The 21,019-nt window shown below is 41.7% G+C and overlaps 3 protein-coding genes across 4 annotated transcripts in view; 2 read left to right on the top strand and 1 right to left on the bottom strand.

Moving 5' to 3' along the window:
* The first annotated feature begins 303 nt into the window (after nucleotides 1-303).
* Nucleotides 304-3,809, top strand: LOC118423013. Its single transcript, XM_035830906.1, has 2 exons — nucleotides 304-734; nucleotides 2,591-3,809. The coding sequence occupies exons 1-2, from the start codon at nucleotides 667-669 to the stop codon at nucleotides 3,807-3,809; spliced, it is 1,287 nt and encodes a 428-aa protein (XP_035686799.1). The 5' UTR covers nucleotides 304-666.
* An 808-nt stretch (nucleotides 3,810-4,617) lies between these two features.
* Nucleotides 4,618-11,364, top strand: LOC118422497 (28S ribosomal protein S31, mitochondrial-like). 2 transcript variants are annotated; one of them, XM_035830117.1, is made up of 8 exons: nucleotides 4,618-4,813; nucleotides 5,734-5,808; nucleotides 7,278-7,457; nucleotides 7,783-7,851; nucleotides 8,280-8,366; nucleotides 8,826-8,893; nucleotides 9,827-9,964; nucleotides 10,913-11,364. In XM_035830117.1, exons 1-8 carry the CDS (start codon nucleotides 4,746-4,748, stop codon nucleotides 11,143-11,145), a joined length of 918 nt encoding a protein of 305 aa, XP_035686010.1. In that variant the 5' UTR covers nucleotides 4,618-4,745; the 3' UTR covers nucleotides 11,146-11,364. The 2 variants fall into 2 exon arrangements, with proteins under 2 accessions (XP_035686010.1, XP_035686009.1); XM_035830116.1 differs by having other exon boundaries at nucleotides 4,619-4,813; nucleotides 7,275-7,457.
* Nucleotides 11,365-17,757: 6,393 nt separating this feature from the next.
* Nucleotides 17,758-21,019, bottom strand: part of LOC118423011 (nuclear receptor subfamily 2 group C member 1-like) — a 4,931-nt gene continuing 1,669 nt past the window's right edge. Inside the window, exons 4-5 of the mRNA XM_035830905.1 lie at nucleotides 20,121-20,272; nucleotides 17,758-17,910 (exon numbers count right to left, since the gene is read on the bottom strand). Coding sequence (XP_035686798.1) covers nucleotides 17,758-17,910; nucleotides 20,121-20,272 — 305 coding nt within the window. The remainder of the gene's footprint in view (nucleotides 17,911-20,120; nucleotides 20,273-21,019) is intronic.

Genomic DNA, 21,019 nt, shown 5'->3' with positions numbered 1-21,019 from the left:
GTAGCTTTCGGGAACGAAAAGTATCACACAAATGACACTAAACTACACGTAAAGACGTAAAGAGAATAGTCGTGGACTCGTGGGTATTATTTGTATGTGTTTTTACGTGTACATTTCTATTTTTCGTTCCCACAAATAGCCCCACCGGGTCCCGTTCTAAAATGTGGCCTTAGCCCAATTTAAAATTAGAACACCAAACACGCAGACTTTAATATCATACTTTTATTTATGACTTCTATGAATTCATTTTTTGGATCTTATTGACAACTTAAGAACTGACACCAACTTAACTGAGCTGAAGGAAATCAAGTCCATGGTGGATGGAGGATAGAGCAACGTGAAAGACGCTCTCAATTCTCAGAACTAAAAGCACAACAAGGCTGGACTCCAGGCTAGTTTTGAGCGGGATCTCGATCAAAGTAAAGTAAAGTAACGGTAACTTGTTTGAAATTACTTTTGGAGTGCGCAAAGCACCATGGGAAGCTCGCGCTGTTTAAAAGTTGTTCCAGAACGTCACAAACGTTACCGTGGAACGTCAACACAGTTTTAGCGACGTAAACAAGCCACTAGCGACTCATACAGATCGCGCACGCTTGTTCAACGCTTATCGAGAAATTCTCGTATTTCTATACTTATACATTATAGACAAGTAAAATAATACCCAACATGGGGTGCACAAACACCAAAGTTCACCCAGTGAATTTTGACCCGGTGCCTCGAGCCAAGGAGACCTGGTAAGTAACGTTAAATCCTAGGTGAAAACATTACTATACATTTTTCCAAAGCGTAGGTATACACTCTCTCAACATTGCAAAGGTACTCTGAGTCTCGGATAAATTTGTGGTGTGAAATGTAGATAGACGAAACGTAAAGCTTCTTTATACATTGTATATAAAACTCATAATGATGCATGGATAGTAGGGATTGTTTTTTTTTGTACGTAAGCCGAAGGAAAAATACCAACGTTTCATCAGTTCCTCTGCTAAAGTTTCCTCTTTGCTGTCATGACAGCGAGAAGTAGAACAAGTCGCCCATTCCTTACTCCGATGAACGCTTGTCACTCATCAAGCTAAAGGCACAACCCGCCGTATGTGCAATTTGCCCATACGTTTTTTTAGGCCACGTCCGCCACGCATTTCTGAAAACGTTCAGGCTGTACAGGGCAGGTGCGTCGCCCGCACGGGCACGTACGGGGGACGAATCCACAGCCCGATCGATGACACGTAAAGTTCTACGGCGTGTCTGCGTGCTCCAAAATCCGTCGAATTCCTTACGCGTTCGTACGGAGGCGGTACTAATACCACTTACCTACCTACCTACCTAGTCCCTTGACCTCCAGGTCGTTGGGGGACAAGGTAGACATGAAGATAGAGGAACATAGACATGAACCACTTACGGTTCTCAAAAGATTGTCCACGTTTTGGCACGTAGACAGCACGTACTTGCACGTACTGCGGGTTGTGCCCTAGCTTAGCTTCAGCAAACTAACTCGGCTCGATCACATGACGCAAAGTATTCATCGTCTATAAACTAGTACTCCCAAATCTTGGCTATCACTCGAAATTCATCATTACTAAGAATTTCAACTTCTTTGAAGTTATAGGTTTAATGTGTTGAATTTGACCGCCCTTGGCTTAAGGACTTACTGTAAGTGTTAGACCTCCCATTGCAACATATTTATAATGTATCATTTGCTTCATGCACATCAGTTAAGTTGATCACATTTTGTTAATATATCCAAGAATGTCTATAGTATGTAGAACCAATAGTGTAAATGACATGCTTGTCCCAATATGTTGTCTTGTTGATTTATTCATACCTATAGATATCCATATATGTGTGTTTAGTTGTACTGTAAGTAGTTATACACGTAGACCTTACGAAAGCTGCTGTGCTTTCGTCGTGTTAATAAAGATTTGCATATTTGTTACAAGTACATGTGTGGTCATCATCGTATTTCGTTAAAGTTTTGTATTGATGTCTTTTGTATATATGTATAGTTGATATAAGTTTGACGCTGATATAAGTTTGTCAATATGAATGCGTCTGTAATCGTGGCCCTCCAACTTGAATAAAAAAAGACAGCAAAGAACTATACAGAACCGTTTGTAGTAAATTTATGTTGGTCATATATAGGAACACTGATTTATTTATTCATTTATTCATCTCAAAACATGTGGGTAGCCCCTTCAACTTGTTTGAAGTTGATTTCCAAGGGGGCCCACTACATAAATAACAAAAACGAAACGTGTTACATTCAGTAAGACAACCAGAGGACAACAAACAATATATACAATAAACCGAAGCGTCTTTACCAAGAACATTCGTTGCTTCGCCAACCTTTAAAACTACTATTTACGGTCGTGATTATACGTGTATATATGGAAAGAAATTGTTCAATAGCCACATCCTAATGTTACGGTCACGTTTCCACACAGGGGCTTACTTTTCTGCGATTCTGTTTTCGTCTTCTGTGTTTCATTCATTTATATACCGTTGACAAGACTCTCCTCTCTCTTTTTTCAATCATGTGTTAAATCTACATATTCTAATAGATGCATGAGGTTAGGATATTTTTCTGTGAATGCAGGTTCGAAAGGAAGGTTAAGCGACGCTCGGGGAAGGTGAAACAAAACTTACTCAGTTGCTTCACGAGGGACTCGAGTTTGAAGACCAGGAAGATTGCGTGGGCTGAGCAGCCCAGCAGTGTGAAGACCACACAGAACATCGAGGACGCATTCTCAGTGAAGACCACACAAAGCAACGAGGACGCAGTCTCAGTGAAGACCACGCAAAGCGAGGAAGACGCACTCTCAGTGAAGTGCACACTAAGCAACGAGGACGCAGTCTCAGTGAAGACCACGCAAAGCAAGGAAGACGCACTCTCAGTGAAGTGCACACTAAGCAACGAGGACGAAGTCTCAGTGAAGACCACGCAAAGCAACGAGAACGCACTCTCTGGAGATAGCAGCTTTTCTGATGACGTCTCAGATGTCTCTACATTAACAACAGAGTCTGAGAGTAGCAGCTTTTCTGATAACGTCTCTGATGTCTCTACATTAGCGACAGAGTCTGAGAGTAGAAGCTTTTCTGATAACGTCTCAGATGTCTCTACATTAACGACAGAGTCTGAGAATAGCCGCTGTTCTGATGACGTCTCAGATGTCTCTACATTAACGACAGAGTCTGAGAGTAGCAGCTTTTCTGATGACGTCTCAGATGTCTCTACATTAACGACAGAGTCTGATACTGAGAGTAGCACGTCACGCGGATCCTTCGAATCAGTCATCGACCTCCCCGTTTCCCCGCCCAAACCATCACGCGGGCAGACGACACCCGTCTCGAAGACGAGAGAAGAAATCCTCCTCAAGAACATCGCAAGAGCAGGCTTCCAGATCGACCCAGTGCCACGGAATGGGGATTGTTTTTTCGGTGCGGCCGCCAGACAACTCGGCAGAGGAGACCCCCGTATTGACACCACCGCCCTGCAGCTCCGCAAAGACCTAGTGCACCATATCAGGGCCCACAGTGAGAAGTTCTGCGTAGCGGTGCCAGGCGGCTTCTGGGCGTTCCAACAGGAGTTGGACAGGCTGGCACGGCGTGGCCACTGGTGCTCGGATGTTGCAGACGTCCTTCCGATCGCTTTGGCGGATTTTACTTCAAGAGAGGTGGTGCTGATCACCAGCACCGACATGCAGATCATGGTGCTGCCGCCAGAGGGCGAGGAGTCAGGAACCCCGCTGGTCTTGGCCTACCTGACTACCCCGGGCGGAGAGCACTACGATGCCGTCAGGTTCGTGGGAGGCTGAGGGACAGGATCGGCCTCGGGGTGGGGTGGGTTTACTAGTCGGGCTGGAGTGACGAGGAGTACGGTGACAAATCTCGAGGAGGAAACCGAGAGTGTCCGGAGCGAGGAGTATGAAGCCCGAGTGAGTATGAAGTTCGCATCAGTCATAACTAAAGATTTAACGTTAACTGTTAATAATATTCAAGGAATATATATATATACATATAATATAATACATGTAATAGATATGAAAATTAACTGTATGTATGTATGTAACTGCATAAGTTTGTATCTATCTGATCATGCAAGTTATGACAGTTATCACTTTGGATGTCTAACGTTACATACCAAAACTTCTGACGATCCGTAAAAAACTTCTTGAGTTGAAATTTGAAACATACGCACTCGGAGGTTAAACGTTACAAAGATTAATCTCTGCACCAAGATCCTTCCAGCTCTCCAAAAGTCAGCTGCAGTACCGCCAGAGGGTCCATGATTATCGAACTTGATCATCGTTTTCTCAACCACTTGGGACCGTTTTGGTGGTCACACAACCAGAGAAAAAAAAAGAAAATGTCACACAAAAGTTGTTTTCCATACTTTGCTTTGCTTTGCCTCGTCAACTGAGATCTTAACTTGATGCTGTTTCCTTCTCTCTGTAAAGTACTATTAAATCGCCAGCCGCCACGCAAGTACAGGTATATCCAAACTGCCTGCAAGGGCAAGTGTTGCAGTTCATCATGATTTCACTAAGTGGCGTGCATGAACGGTCACAGCAACATTGTTTAGCTGTTCAAATTAACGCTTCAATTCGTTTCTAGACCAAATTCAGAGTCAAGTTGATGTTTTTTCAGTCACATTTCTTGCGGTACCAGGACCTTTCGGCACCAAGACCTGAGGTCCGTGTAAGACGAAACTCGGCTGGCTACACGACAGGTCAAAGTTCGAAGACTCCAAGATGGCTGCCAGGCACACGTTTTTTCTCGTCAGTTCGACTTCACAGCGGATTTTTAGCCTTGGAGCGAGGTATTATATCATATATTGATATCACTATAATCTCTTTGCACCGTTGTGCGTATGTTGTTACCATGTAAAGTTTACATAAAGGCTGCAGAATGAAGCGAGAGCTTTGACCTTGTTTGTGTGTTGGTGTTGTGGGGGGGGGGGGGCACTCGGGTAACTTAGTATCCATAAATCTGGGAGGATTACGTTAAAATTTCCGTTGAAATCTGATGTGAAACCTTGAAAACAACCGCTGCAAAACGCACTTACAAAAGGTCATCTCTACATAGATGTGCGGGTGTTTTCTAATCTCGGAAAACATTTCCTCACATCTGCTTGGAGATTTACAAAAGCATGTTTGCCTGTTTGTTTGTTTCTTTGAATTTTTACTTGTATTGCAAACTCAGTAAACCACCTCGACTGTGTATTGGATTGTGTGTTTTAATAATGTGTGTACAAGTATTTGATATGTGTGTATTTGATATTGTGTGAATTCGATAATATCATTGTGTATATTTGATAAGGTGTGTATTTTATGATGTGTTTATTGAATGATGTACATATTTAATAATGTGTATATTTGATTAAGCACAGGAAGTAAATTTTTTGGATGACATCCTCTGCAGACTGCAAAAATAGTGCGATAGTGGTGAGAAAATAAAGTTGGGTGAAATTGAAAAAAAAAATACACTCAGTAATGGCTTCCATATTGGTGCCATTTCTACAACTACAGTCCTGGGTACCTCGCAAGTGTCACTTTTACAAGTACAATTGTTAGGTTACAACACATTTGCTCGTTTTGGTTCTTAATCGTCATGTTGACCATCATTGCAGAAGAAAAAAATTCTTGTTTTTTTTTCTGAAATCAGGCGAAAATTAATGCACGCGCTGATGTCATCCATAAAATTTACTTGCTGTGGCCTAACGTGTGTATTTGTGCCCAGGTTGCGCTATGTCAGACGAGGTGTCCACACTGCAGCATGTTTACTGAAGAAGGACAGTGGCAGGAAAACAGACAGGTATGTACAGGTAGTTTAAATATTCAAGGTGAATATTTATATTAGTTATATTATATTAGTTAAATGCCCACAGAGCTTAAAATTCATTTTCGAGAATAGGTGTATTGGTTGCACGAAAAGAAGCACAAGATATTTATCATCTCAAGACCTGCCACACATTTTTTAAAGGTTTGAAAAATTGTGATGGACCCTAAGTCTTTGATTGTCCATAGTCAGCTTCAACATTTTAAGATAATAATACATGAATGGTTTCCTTATTTTTCTGACTCGTAAATATGACGGATCCTACTAGTGCATAGCCTGGGTGCCATCGCAGCGGGTAGCTAGTTTGCTCGTATGGTCGCTTCTGCTACCCAACTAGAGACCTGCACATTCGTTTGGTGTTGATGTCAGTTAATGAGCAAATTAAGGAATGGATTCTACAGCACTCGTTCGATGACAACAGGCCTCTCACAAGCAGACGGAGGGAGTTTTGGGCGTCAGGGCGCCAGTTTGAACGATAGCTTGAACCCATTCCTTAATTCGCCAATCAGTGCCCTTGTCCAAAATTTGGACGATTCCAAATGCTAAGATGGTCAAGGATTCCAGACAGAACAGCAGAGAAGTGACTGTATATAGTGTATAATAATTGTCAGAGCTAGAAACGATTGCATATAGTGTATAATAGATGCCGGAGCAAACTACTTTCCAGATGGCACCCACGCTGACTGGTGCACCTACACTAGTCAAAAATTATGTACAAAGCCATAAGTTTGGGTGCGCAAATGTGCACACTCAGTCAGGCATGATTTTGAGCCATTACCATAGACGCCTATGGAATAGCCATATATTAAACGGCTATCATCTAGAAAATATGATTTTATCCATTCTCACAGTTACTTACTACTAGTCTGGTAAAGATTATCTGTATATTAGAGGGCCCCTACGCTGTGATTTGTATCCCCTATGCTTTGATTTGGGCCAATATGCCATGTTTCAGCCAGAGTTGTGGGCTTGTTTGTTGTTTTGTAACAAAGCCCAAGAAAGTAACAAAGAATTGTTTATAAGTTTATTTCATGAAATTTAGCTCTCAAAATGCAAAAAAAGGTATTTTTGAGGGTCACAAATTCAAAATTCTTCAAGGGGAGAACGCCACGGACAACCCTACAACAGATTGCCACCCTTCCACAGATTGCCATGTAGCTTTGCTGCACTATGATGCTCCTACAAAGTGACGAAACCCTGATCAGAACCCTGCTAACATCACAATTTACCATTGGTGTTCATGGTGCTCTAGTGATGCTGACGTAGACCCCCGACTGGTGGCAGCAGCTAACATTGGTAACATTTGTGTTGATGTGTGCAGCAGTGATGGAGAGGTGGACCCCCGACTGGTGGCAGCAGCTAAAGACGTGGGGGGAGGGGAGAGGGTAGAGTCTGCACTGCAGCTGCAGCTAACATTGGTAACATTTGTGTTGATGTTACAGCAGTGATGGAGAGGTGGACCCCCGACTGGTGGCAGCAGCTAAAGACGTGGCCTCCAGTCTGGGGGGAGGGGAGAGGGTGGAGTCTGCACTGCTGCAGCAGCTCAGGAGACATGAGGACACCACGTCCGCAGCGAAGTCCGCAGTCACGCCTGCAGAGACATCTGCAGACAACAGCAGTCTGGGGTATCTACCATCTCCTTATCTAGGCCACACATATTTGATAATTGGTTCTTGGAAATGCCGTTCGACCGCTCCTATTTTTCCAGAAATGACCCCAAAAAAATTCAACACACCTTCCATTCAGCAAGTTTTCAAGAACTTTTTATAGGTGTGTATTACACATGTTTTTCATGCACACAGAACCTCAAGCCAAGGCATGTATGTACATGTATGTGAGTACAAATAGCTGAAATCATCATAGTGCAATTGTTCTCATATAAGATAGGCAGCAAAATGAAATTTCCTCAATGACATATGAGTACTTCATTTCTTCCTGAATATGTTCCAGGGACCTGATTTCTGGATTACGAGTGGTACAAGGCCAGAAGACCAACAGGAATGCAACCAGGGGGAACAGGTAAGCGGTCACTCTAAGGCTATATCACTTTTAGTGTATGTGTTTTGTACAGTCTGGTTCAGTAGTGTGTATTTAGTATATATATACACATGCCAGTAGAGCAGGAAATGTCTTATAACAGTGCAACCTGTGTTTGATACCTTCTCCAAAATGTCCTTTTTTTAGACCTTTTCTTTCAGAATGTTCTTGAAAGGTTATATGATGTCTTTTTTTGGGAAGGACTTGCTAATCTGTCTTATGAATATAACATTGCATCATGATATGTTATTTAAATTTCAAGCCTGTCATAGAATGGTTAAGCCAGATTTTTTAATGTATTTACATTATAAGGCAAGTGAATTCTTCAGAAGTTGTCCAACCTTGTCTCAAACAAAACAGTTCTTAGGTTAACCCATTACTGGAGGTTAAGTGTACAGTTTTGTTTCTAGGTCGGAGGTGAAGAACTTTCGTCAGGAATTTCAGCAGACGAGACAAACTCAGCCCAGATCAGAGCAAGTCTTCAGGAAAGAGAGGAGGTATGTGTACATGTGTTAGGGGAGGTATTTGCATGGATGTACAGAAGCTGTGAAATGGAACAAAATGGAATGAAATGTAATATATAGCAAAACGGTACAACAAAATGGTACAGTATATTCATAAAGTATGAAATGGATCAAAATGGAACAAAATATGAAGTTAACTGAAATAAGATCAAAGGAATTACCATACATATATATGGAAACAATACTTTGGAAGGACAAACATACTGAAGTGGATGGTAAAAGAATGTGGCATGTTTTATTCTGGAATTTACCCCAGAATTTCTTTTGCCCTAATTGTACTCTTAAAAGCCAGAATTGTTACCAACGTCTTTGGAAAGATGACACGAAAAAATATGCTCACGAAATGTCGCAAATAGCGAAAGTACAATCATGAAACACACCAGTTCATTTCAGGCAGTACAGAAACTGTGACATTGTCGTTACTGTTTGCAGGTCGTTGTTTGAGGGGAAACGACTGGGAATCTTCATGCAGGAGGAGGTTAACAGCTGGGAGCCTGATGGTAACTTTTCTTACACACTTTCAGGCAGATCAAAAAATGGCACGACTTGCATGATTTTAAAGGAACTGTTCATAAACAATCTCATTCTAGCTTTAAACTTAGTATTTCCAATTTTTGCATGTACTTTATGTTTGTTACAGTCCATTACTACCCTGTAAGGGCAGAGTTCTTGCCAGGCCAGTTAAGGGGCCCCTACTCTGTGCTTTATATCCCCTATGCTGTGATTTGTATCCCCTATACTGTGATTGGGATCTACTATGCTTTGATTTGTATCCCCTATGCTGTGATTTGTATCCCCTATGCTGTGATTTGTATCCCCTATACTGTGATTGGGCTCTACTATGCTTTGATTTGGGCCCCTACGCTGTGTTTCAACCAACATTGGGGGCCTTTTCTGTTGTTTTGTAACAAAGGTAAGATAATTGTGTTGTCTTCATTTAATCAAATTTGGCTCTAAAATTGCAGGAAATAGTGTTTCTGAGGGTTAGGATTTTCAGGGAGAGGATGTCCCAACCCCCCTTTAATGTTCATACCTGCTTATAATTTTCAAGGGGGATGCCCCAGCCCCCCTACAATGCTCATGCCTGCACTGCTTGCTACTACTGCTACTACTACTACTAGTGTCTGTCAGTCTATGCAGACTATAACAACTACGCAAGGACAAAGACAATGTAGACTAGAATACAAAAAAGTTGTGCAAATTGAATACAAAATACATAAATTTAATGGAAGACTAATGGGAATTATTACAATAAAGTCCAGAGTTCAATTCAAGGGGCTTGTTTGCCGATGGCCACATGCCATCGGTGTCTTCTTTCAGCCTCCTTGAACTCCCATCCTCTATGAACCGCTTGCTAGGGTGCCCCTTGCACTGTAACAAAAATCCTGGTGAAAACCCTGAAGGAATGACCCTCATCTCCTCTCCTCTAACAGCACCTACATTGTGGGATGAGGAACAGAAAGCAGAGCTGGAGGCACAAGTGGACCGTCCTCCTCGTAACGGGTTTGAGGAGATGATACAGTGGACAAAGGAAGGCAAGATGTGGACCTTTCCCATCCAGAATGACCAAGGTAGGGAGGGCTTCTTAGGCCTAGTTAACAAAAATGTTGTGTGTGTTTTTTTTTGTTTCAGTTCTGAAAAAAATTAGGGTCAGTATGTTGGGATTAACTTTTCTTGTTATTCATTTAGGCTGGCCAAAACTCTAGTGTGACATACTACAATACAGTTGAACAAAGTAAACTGAAATGCATGAGGACACCAAGTGTCTTTAAATGACTGACTTGAATGTTGTGCATGATAGATACATTTATCCTTCATTAGATAGGACAAGCAGTGTTTTTAATTCAATAGGAAGCTGTCTGAATCAAAATTCTAACTGGAAGCTATATGTGACTCCACTGCCCACCCCCCAAAAAAGATTAGGGTTATGTAGGGAAACAAGAAACATAACATTTTTTTACTAGGCTCTACCTTTTTCAAGAAGGCCATGTTCTTGATTGTGCGTGTCTATGTACTATGTGTCTATAATGTCAATGACTGGAGCTGGCCTTGGTGGAATCGTTTTGATATTTGGTATGTGGGTAGGTCTTGATGAGACCTTGAAATGATTACTAGATTTTTGGCCCCCTTATGGCATATTATGGTACTGCAGTGGAACTTCTTTTCTTTTATCTCTTGTGTTCTGGACACGCTATGGTCATGATTTTTGATCGGTACATATAAAGCTCTTTGAGGGGAGGATATGTTTTTGCCTTGTAGTGTTTTGGGGGGGGACTGTAGCAGTATTTTTTTTTCAAAGTTTGACAAAGCATTAATTGTAACTCAAAAAGGGCTTAACAGATTGTCAGATTTGTTGGTATGTTTTTTTTTTTCATTTTCAATCTGCCCTAGCCTCTTACTCCATTTATTTTCTTTCAAAAATCCTAGAAGAAGAATTTCAATTTTGTGGCATAAAGCATACATTTTCTGGTCCATGTTTGGTGCATGCAGTTACGTAGCTTGACTGTTTTGTCTTTCAGGTCTGGAAGAAGAGGCAGCTGTTGGTTTCCATGAACATGTGTTCCTAGAGGATCTACTAGAGGGTTTCCCAGAGAAGGGACCCATCAGGCACTTCATGGAGCTGGTGGTAACAGGGCTCTCCAAAAACCCCTACCTGACCCTGCAGCAGAAGAGAGACCACGTGGACTGGTTTAAGAATTATTTCCAAGAAACGGAGCCCATTCTTAGAGCTTCGGGTTCCTTGACTGCATAACCTGCTATGTGAGAACCTTGGAAATCTAGTCGGGAACAATCTTCGGCTCTTGTCGTCTCGCAAGACGGTCGACAGCTAATAGGTAACCTGTATCTGATGTTTGAAACATCGACTCATGAAATACATTATATGTGGTTGGGAACAAAGAGCTTTGTTATTGTGATAGGCCACACTGCCTGTGGTATGATTCAGCAGAGTTGACTTAGAAATTAAAACAAAACTAGAGTTCAACGAACACATACCTTTGCCAAATAAACCAGGTTTGTTATGTAGAATGATGTCTGTAGACATAAATGTGTTACTCATTACATTTCATTTTATATGCCTGGAGTTGGTTCATAACATTTTGCCATTGCTTATGCAAATTAGATCCCTATGCAGATTAGATTTACATAATAATATTAAATTGTATCAAGCATCATTTGCATAATAAATGTGTATTGATATTTCCTTCTTTCTTAGCTAAAAGGTTCCGGTTCGGAGTTTTTTTTACGAATCGTGGCCGATTTGACTGTCTCTGAAAAAAGCACTAGCGCTTCTCAAAACATCGTTTTTCGGACAATTCAATGTTTCCGATACAAAAGGGTGCCTTGTCGCTGACCGACAGACTCATTTGACATTTTCTGTAGAAATGTTATTTTTGGTAAAAACCATCAAAAATATAAGCTTTTCACCCAAAAATTGCTAATTTAGGGCCATTCTTTACAGGCCGCTACACGGTAAAAATGAGTTTTCCTGGGATAATGACTAATATGGCAATGAAGGTCAAGACTTCTTCTGTATACTGAGTAAAAAGGAAAAAAAGTTATCCGATACGTTTTCCGTGAGCTCCGATGACGCTAAAACACCCAAAACGCATATAGAACGCACGATCTGGGTAATCAGGCGACGAAACGCTTTACCGCTATCGCGCGCACTAATACCAGGAAGTGTTCGCCGCACGATCAAATCTCCGACACCATAAATCGCTATGAACAACAAGCATTTGCAGAGGTATAAAAGATTGTACATTGCTAAAGCGATAGCCGGAAAATCTAGAGCCAAAACTATAGAGACAACCCCTATTTTGCGTCTTATTTTTAGGGACTACTTCGATATCTGGTCACTTGAAATTCCGAACCGGAACCAAAAATGTGACAAGTTTGAAAGTCCTATAAGGAATGCAGTGGATTTACAAACTTTTCTCATTAATTATGCAAATTAGCAGTCGATTTGCATAATTATAATTCCGTCATGTAAGTCTTCCCTTTGGCTATCTACATACCAACAACCATGACGATCCGTCAACACGTTTATATTTTCTCATTAATTATGCAAATGAGGCCGTCATTTGCATAATTAATATGCATTGATATTTCTCTCTTCCTCATCTATATATGTGACAAGTTTGAAAGTCCTATCATGAAATGCAGTGGATTTATAAACTTTCCTCATTAATTATGCAAATTAGTTGCTGATTTGCATAATTGGTATTCCATTGTGTACATTGTTACTTGGGCTATCTACATACGAAAAACCATGACGATGCATCAACACGTTCTCGAGTTATTCTCGTCCAAAGTTTGAAAGGAAATCGGCGACTGCAGTTCCAAACATGCCGCTAGGGGGTCCAAACTTTAAAGCACTTACTCTCTGCACCAAGGGCTATCTACCACTCAAAAATCATAACCACAGCAGGTCCAGAACACGAGATAAAAAAAAATTGAGGTTTTGCTGCAGTACCTTAGCAAGCCGCTAGGGGGCCCATTTTCGAACTTGACCTTCGTTTTCCCGACCCCTACCCACCTACCAAATATTATTGGGATCCATCAAAGGCTTCTTGAGTTATACTGTTAACAGACAGACACACAGACACACAGACTCACAAGCCTAAAACATAACCTTAGCCATTCTGGCAATTGGTAATAATAATGACTAGATAACAAATTTAGTTCCTTAGAACAACACTAAGGTAAATACTCTGATTGGCTGACAGCTGTTTAGTGGCTACCCCCCCCCCCCCCCCCCCTTAAAAGTAAGAATATGAGGCTGGCTTAGGTCTAGGCTAGGTCCTAATTGAAATGAGGGCCCTGCTCATCAGTTAATGAGCTGGGTTTTTTACTTGCACTTTTCCGCCCCTTGTATTTTCCAAGGTATTTTTAGGTGGCAATGGGTTGAATTTAAGTTGAACTTGACATGAACACGGGACCCGGTCACAAATGCATGCCGTTACCTACCCGTGGGGTACACCAAGGGGTACCCTCTGGTATCCGGCAGTCCACTGGACAGATTTGTGGCTTCAGAACCCGGCCAAGGCTAACGTTACATCCCTGACGGGCACCGGTGAAAAATAGGACCTAGGCCTTCTGATTCGGGGCATTCGGCATAGCCAAGGGATAAGCAGTGCGTAAGAGGATGATAAAATATGGCCATATCTTGTCAATTGCATGGTAATTTGCACAAACGTGTCCTTTATTCCAAATTATTTTGCCAGAAACCAGTACACATTCAATACAGTCGTATTATTCAACTTGCATGATTAGTTAGAATTTAATGGCACAGAAACACATCATTCAGTTCAGTTACAACTGCTGGCTTTTATATATTTGTCCTCCTAAGTTTTCATCAGAAGACAATAATGCTCAATGATAGTATTACAAGATAGATGTTATGAATGAAAACTTATCACAGACTTTACTATACTATGCTATACCACACAGCACTGTGATTTGCTTGGATTGTTCTTAGTGGGCAAATCAGCTTTCTGTTCCACAATGGGAATCTGTATTATGTAAAATTTAACATGGGTCTTACAACATTTCTAAGCTCTCCATCTACATTTTGTTAACTAACAGTCATGGTTAGTAAAAAGTTTGAAGCAACAATCCTACGCTTGCTGGCTCAGTTAATGTTTTCTCTGACTCACTTTCAGTTATGGTAGACTAGAGTTACACGTAGTACATTGCTAAACTTTCTTCCAACACTAAAGTACAAACAGATCAAATTTTCAAATTACTTATGTGTTGGAAGAAAGTTAAGCATTGTTCTATGATTACTACCAACACAGATGAGCGTCCATTTTAAAATTACACACATGTATTGTATGTCCTCAATAAAAGTACACATTTTAAAAAGATTTCAAAATGTGCTACAAGTTGTTACCAAAATCAATGCATACTTTATTTGAGGTTATTATAATTATGGATGTGTGAGAAAAGGACTTCAAATACACAAGTTGGCAGTACAGCTCTAGGAAGTATGCAAAACTTTCTAGATAAATTGTTCTTTTCAATCTTTCTCTTCAATTTTCCTCTGTGATTTGTTAAATCTATCAACATTCACTGGTTTTCATTCCACATTCACTAGCGCTAACGTTAAACAATTGAAAACCTTGAAATATCAGAATTCACTTGCAGAGCTCACAGTTTATTGTGCCTGCGGCAACCTGAAATGTTTGTGGACAACCTTGCATTTGTCCACTGGGCAACCTGGCTATAAAAAGTATTTCAAACCCTGCATCAATACTTTTTGATTGTACGTCACATTATTCAACATGCAACAATTAAACAATTAACGTCAGTTCACTTTTATCTGTGGGGTAACCTATATACGTTGTTTTTAAAAATGGGGTATTTTAGGACATGAAGTCAACATACAGTGGTTTCAATAGCAATATTCCCAGTTTATAAGAAGAAGAATTATAGAAATATTGTAATCGACTTTAAAACCCTAAATACACAGTTTTTCAAAGCAACATTAACGGACATAGGCTACCTCACGAATAAAGGTGAACTAGCGATATAGCATTAATATGGTGTTACCAAAAGACATTGTAAAAAACGTATTATGAAACATAGTCCTTGATTTTCTTCCAACAGTTACTGTTTTATATTCTATTCTGTAATCCGGATCATGAAACTCTATAAAACTGTATAAAAGTACAAACTATAATCTATAGTATTAACTATAATCTGCCATCCGAAAATAGTTTCATCAGGTTGGTAGAATATAGGATGAAGGAGAAATTCTTTGTACACAACCAGTGGGTACTTACATAGCTTACATTTCGATATCTCTCAGACACCTTCGTCAGAGCTTCTAACTGGAGTTCTGCCAAGATGAGGGGGGATATACACTAAGCCACGTTTGGGATTGTTTTCTCACCGCAAAAGCGCCACCTACATCGGCTACATATAGCGGTGAGAAGCAGAACTCCAGTTAGAAGCTCTGACAAAGGTGTCTGACGTAAGCTATGTAAGTACCCACTGGTTGTGTACAAAGAATTTCTCCTTCATCCTATAATCTGCCAGTCATGAATTGGCATTATAAAAGGATGATTTTGTTCAGCTGACACCATGCAGAGCTGCCCCAGATGAAGTGGACTGCCCAGTGTAACATCTGTAGCTGTCGGACAACACGACATCCGTCTGCAGGGATTTGTACATGTCCAGAACCAACTGGTCCATGGAAACACCTCCTGTCATCGCCTTTGTGAAGAACACACTCTCCAGACTTGAGCGCTGGACCTAAGGAACACAGAAATGCAATCATCAACATCTCCACCTTAAACCGTACAGAATGGTTGATGCTCACATACCGTTATAGTCATGCATCTAATCTTGTGATGATACCATTTCACATACCACTTTGGTAATGGAAATACAGGTGCCTTTAAATTAAAGACAACCAGTATTTGTTAGAAATCACATACTAGGGACTCTGCAAGGGTGCTACAGACAGAACAGTCACTCTAATGCATCATAATCCCGTACGCACAATGTATGGTGTATAATACATGTAATATAAGGAACCTTATGCACAGCTTTCACTAAGTTCCTTGTATATAAGTTTAACTGTATACATTGTTAAACAGGCATGGGTTGGTGCGACATTATAGCTACACTTATTCTTCATGCTTAGGTCAATGGCAAAATCCAAGGGACCAACAAATGTGGCCACCATGGCCATGTAGCTGCTATGCTCAGATGACCATTTACACACTTTTAACTGTCTAACTAGAATGGCCATACCCTAAATAGCATTGTATGTACTCAAGTAACTGGATATGATTTTGGAAACAGACGTTTCAGGTAGTATCCACTACCTTTCATCAATGTCACTGTCAGTGACCGTTTCCGAAATCATATCCAGCTGCTTGAGTAATTGCTGTGTGCTGTATCTTGTTGCCTGGATATCTTATCTTCATTGATGGAGAGTGACCATAGCTATAGGCTGTGTGCTTACCTCTCGTAGGCTGGACAGAAGGAGCAGTAGTTTGCCGAAGCGGAAAGGTTGTCCAGGTTTGTGCACCTCGATGTGGTGACCACTACCACAGATTTACAAATGTAACTATATGTCTAACTAGAGTGACCATAGCTATAGGCTGCATGCTTACCTCCCGTAGGCTGGACAGAAGGAGCAGTAGTTTGCCGAAGCGGAAAGGTTGTCCAGGTTTGTACATCTCGATGTGGTGACCACTACCACAGATTTAACTGTATGACTGGAGTGACTATAGCTATAGGCTGTGTGCTTACCTCCCGTAGGCTGGACAGAAGGAGCAGTAGTTTGCCGAAGCGGAAAGGTTGTCCAGGTTTGTGCATCTCGATGTGGTGACCACTACCACAGATTTAACTGTATGACTGGAGTGACTATAGCTATAGACAGTGTGCTTACCTCCCGCAGGCTAGACAGAAGGAGCAGTTGTAAGGGTAGTGGTAGTGTGGTAGCTGGTTTCGATGGCGTCCCTTACATGGAGTTCGTGCGATTAGCTGCCGATGTTAGTTGTACACGCAAAACCCAAGAAAAACACGAGGAGTCGGTGCTACGTCGGTACTTCTTTGTTCACTCTCTCTCTCTCTCTCTGATCTTAACCCTCTCCAATCTCTCTCACTAAGTACAGAAGTGCTGCTCTACTATTTATATGTTTCCTTATCTATTAGTGAAAGTTACATTTTTCTGTGTCTTACTCATGATGACTTATATCCTGGGAAGTTGATGGGAAGCCACAGGACTGTGTCCCAAATATGGTTATGTCCTTGTACATTGACCCTAGAATCGTGCCGATTGACCATAGAGCCCTGCTCCCCACCGGAGGAACGGTGATTAAGCCTCTCCTGGGGTCATTGCTCACAGTGTTCCTTGTGCCATCTCAGAACTAAGTGAGAGTGACTTACAAGTTTGGTATCTTCTGGACATGAGTGTACATGCACATACTGCACTCTATTACATCCTCCCCTTTCAAAACAGAGCCGTCCCGGCGACGTTATTATTAAGATATATATCGATATAGTTAACATTAGTACAAAACTAGAAATGATATATAATTGTTACAATAATAAATGAAAACGGAATGGTTACCGTGTTATCGAAGGTTATATAAAAGCGACGCTTAATAATAATAGAAAAATACGATCGTTTCTTAACATACAAGTTGCAACGGTTACATAACTCCATGAAACGTTTCTCTTCTCATCTACTAGTTTCATCTCATAATTCGTCATTTCCACAATTCATCTCATGATTCATCATTTCCACAATTCGTCTCATAATTCTCAGTTCACATTTCTTCTCTTCATCTTCTGATTCATCTCGTGGTTCATCGTCGGCCACCATGACCTGCCTCGCTCGTCAGTCCTACGCCTTCCTGCCTATACGATACCACAGGTCTCGTACTTGCGTTGATCCTCCTGGTAGCGTGTTACCCGGGGCCCTGTCGGATGTACCGTCGGTGTAGAACACTTTGCGCTGATAGAAGTCCCTGTGCGGGTTGATCTGCAAGCCGTTGTCCTGGAGACGCAGGTGACACGGTTGGTGTCCCAAAGAGCCGTGAAATCCTGCCATCCTCACAGTTAGTCGTATTACAACGTAGGAAAGAACACAACGCCAAGGTCTGACCGCATAACTAAGCTATGTTCCTTAACTCTAAGTTCTGGAGTATCATCAACTCCATAATTCCTGGATTTTTCCATAAATCCTGAATTCGTCTTCTTGAACTTCTATTTCTACTTCTATCAACATGAATTGAACTGACGGATGCCTATCGCCAACACATCAACTTATCATCCTATCATAGAACCGTTACTTGAAATTTTGAATTTGAACCGATCGAGTGTCCTGGCTTCCCAAAATTCCAATCAAAATTTCCAGTGCACTAAACACGAACATTAACCAGACATTCTGACGAAGCGACGTCGCTCCCATCTGAATAGAAATTCAGTTCCCGAAGTCTGGATTTCCAAGGAAACGACTAGCCTGCCAGAAGTATGGCCTTCAAAACTATTCCTCTGTCATCTCGGTACCCAAAATTAAACCGATCTGCCCTGTTCTATGTATCTTATTCCTAGCCTAAAAGTACAGTAGATTTAACAACACTTGAACCTCTCGATCGAGGTCACCCTGCTACATTCCCTTTTGAATCTTCAAACTTGTACTTAAATAATGCCAAAAGTGAGGTTCTGGCGGGGGCCCTCTCCCCTTTCAGTCATGACCACATACATAGAAATGTCATCGTTTGGTTAAAGCGACTTCTACTACACGGTTTCTGGTTATCTCTACCGAAGCTAACGTACATGTAAATCATTTCTAGCTCTCTAAATCTTTTAATGTGAAACTTATGAACTTTCCCTTAATTCCGCTATGGTTGCTTCTATTGGCGCATAGCCAACATAACCTCCCAACTTCATTCTGGCGACAAGCCAACAACCCAAGTCATAGCTAGGTGACCCAAGGCCTTGCAAGACATTTCTCTTAAGACAATCTTGATCCTGAATTTCTACGGTCTAAATAAACTCTGAAAATCATTCCTTCTCTCTTCGAGGAGAGATCAGCTCCTGTTATCTTTTGTTATGCCCAAAATGGAAGGTCTACGGATCTTTTACAATAACAGAAATATATCCCTACCCAACTGAACTACAATCTACCTGCCCACTATCTACTGAAATATCATAAAAATCCATTATCCGATAACTGCCCTATCAAACGGAACTTTTATGCGTAAAACAACATTTTCTAAGCGGTCAGACAACAACGTATGTGGTTCTACCTCCATTGTCAGTTGACAGGCACTAACCCGTTGCTCTTCTGTCTGCTCGTCTGCTGGGGTTCTTGGTAGCATCTTTGGTAGCTGTTGTCTTCCGTCTTCTGTAGCGATGATGGTACTCTCGACTCCTGGTCCTCTGGGCGGTGTACTTGCAACTAATCCCACCGCTGCCACCAAATGTAAGGGTAGTGGTAGTGTGGTAGCTGGTTTCGATGGCGTCCCTTACATGGAGTTCGTGCGATTAGCTGCCGATGTTAGTTGTACACGCAAAACCCAAGAAAAACACGAGGAGTCGGTGCTACGTCGGTACTTCTTTGTTCACTCTCTCTCTCTCTCTCTGATCTTAACCCTCTCCAATCTCTCTCACTAAGTACAGAAGTGCTGCTCTACTATTTATATGTTTCCTTATCTATTAGTGAAAGTTACATTTTTCTGTGTCTTACTCATGATGACTTATATCCTGGGAAGTTGATGGGAAGCCACAGGACTGTGTCCCAAATATGGTTATGTCCTTGTACATTGACCCTAGAATCGTGCCGATTGACCATAGAGCCCTGCTCCCCACCGGAGGAACGGTGATTAAGCCTCTCCTGGGGTCATTGCTCACAGTGTTCCTTGTGCCATCTCAGAACTAAGTGAGAGTGACTTACAAGTTTGGTATCTTCTGGACATGAGTGTACATGCACATACTGCACTCTATTACACAGTAGTTTGCCGAAGCGGAAAGGTTGTCCAGGTTTGTGCATCTCGATGTGGTGACCACTACCACAGATTTAACTGTATGACTGGAGTGACTATAGCTATAGGCTGTGTGCTTACCTCCCGCAGGCTAGACAGAAGGAGCAGTAGTTTGCCGAAGCGGAAAGGTTGTCCAGGTTTGTACATCTCGATGTGGTGACCACTACCACAGATTTAACTGTATGACTGGAGTGACTATAGCTATAGGCTGCGTGCTTACCTCCCGCAGGCTAGACAGAAGGAGCAGTAGTTTGCCGAAGCGGAAAGGTTGTCCAGGTTTGTGCATCTCGATGTGGTGGCTGAAGCTGAGCTGGCCATGGGTCTGGTCCTGTAGGACTGCCACTGTACCGGGATCTCTCAGGGACTGCACGTCTGGGAAACAACAAGATTTTTGTTTATTTATTAAGAAATCTCCGTATATATATGAGGGTTGAAATACATCCACTTCTCTTCCTGGAGCTCTTTTCCATAGTTGCGCCATAGTGTCCTCTTCATGTTATTGAAATGGGCCGAGAAATTTGCAGCCAGGGCTGAATTGCAAGGAGCTTACACCTGGCTGGAGTGTATCGCAAGTGTCCCGACCAGACTGTTTGCAAAAATGAAAATGAACCAAGTGTTTATAACAGTTACTTATGATCCTATCTTTTAAAAAGTTTTGTTGTCTTTGAACTCCTGAATTATGCTACAGTCCTAGTTGGGAAAGGGGGTTCCTCTGGGTTGCAAGTTTACCTGCGGTTTTTCTGCACTTTATTGGGCATGGCCCCTGGGACACCCTGTGGCTAAGGGGCTATTTTGGGGCATCTTTATAACTCGCAATCAACCCGGGACCCTGCGACAAACAGACGCCGTGACCTACGCATGAAAACACCAAGAGGTATCTAGCAGTCAACTATCATTATCATTAGAAATGTGACCCTAGCATATTAGACAATGGGTTGAAGATAGCCTCTACCAGGTTTCGTGGTTTGGTGGTCTAATTGTAGAAATTGGTCAAATAGAGTAAATACTACGCTAGGGGAGTCAGCCGGCCGATTAGGGACATTTACTAAACTTGGGATCCTCTAGGTGACCTGCAGCATGCAGTGCCTGCCTCTGCGCGGCTGGAGGCATCCTTTTTTT

This window comes from Branchiostoma floridae, chromosome 9, assembly GCF_000003815.2.
Source record: "Branchiostoma floridae strain S238N-H82 chromosome 9, Bfl_VNyyK, whole genome shotgun sequence".
NCBI classification, from domain to species: Eukaryota; Metazoa; Chordata; class Leptocardii; order Amphioxiformes; family Branchiostomatidae; genus Branchiostoma; species Branchiostoma floridae.
Note: the sequence above shows the minus strand (reverse complement) of the source record. Positions and strands in the feature narration are given on the sequence as shown.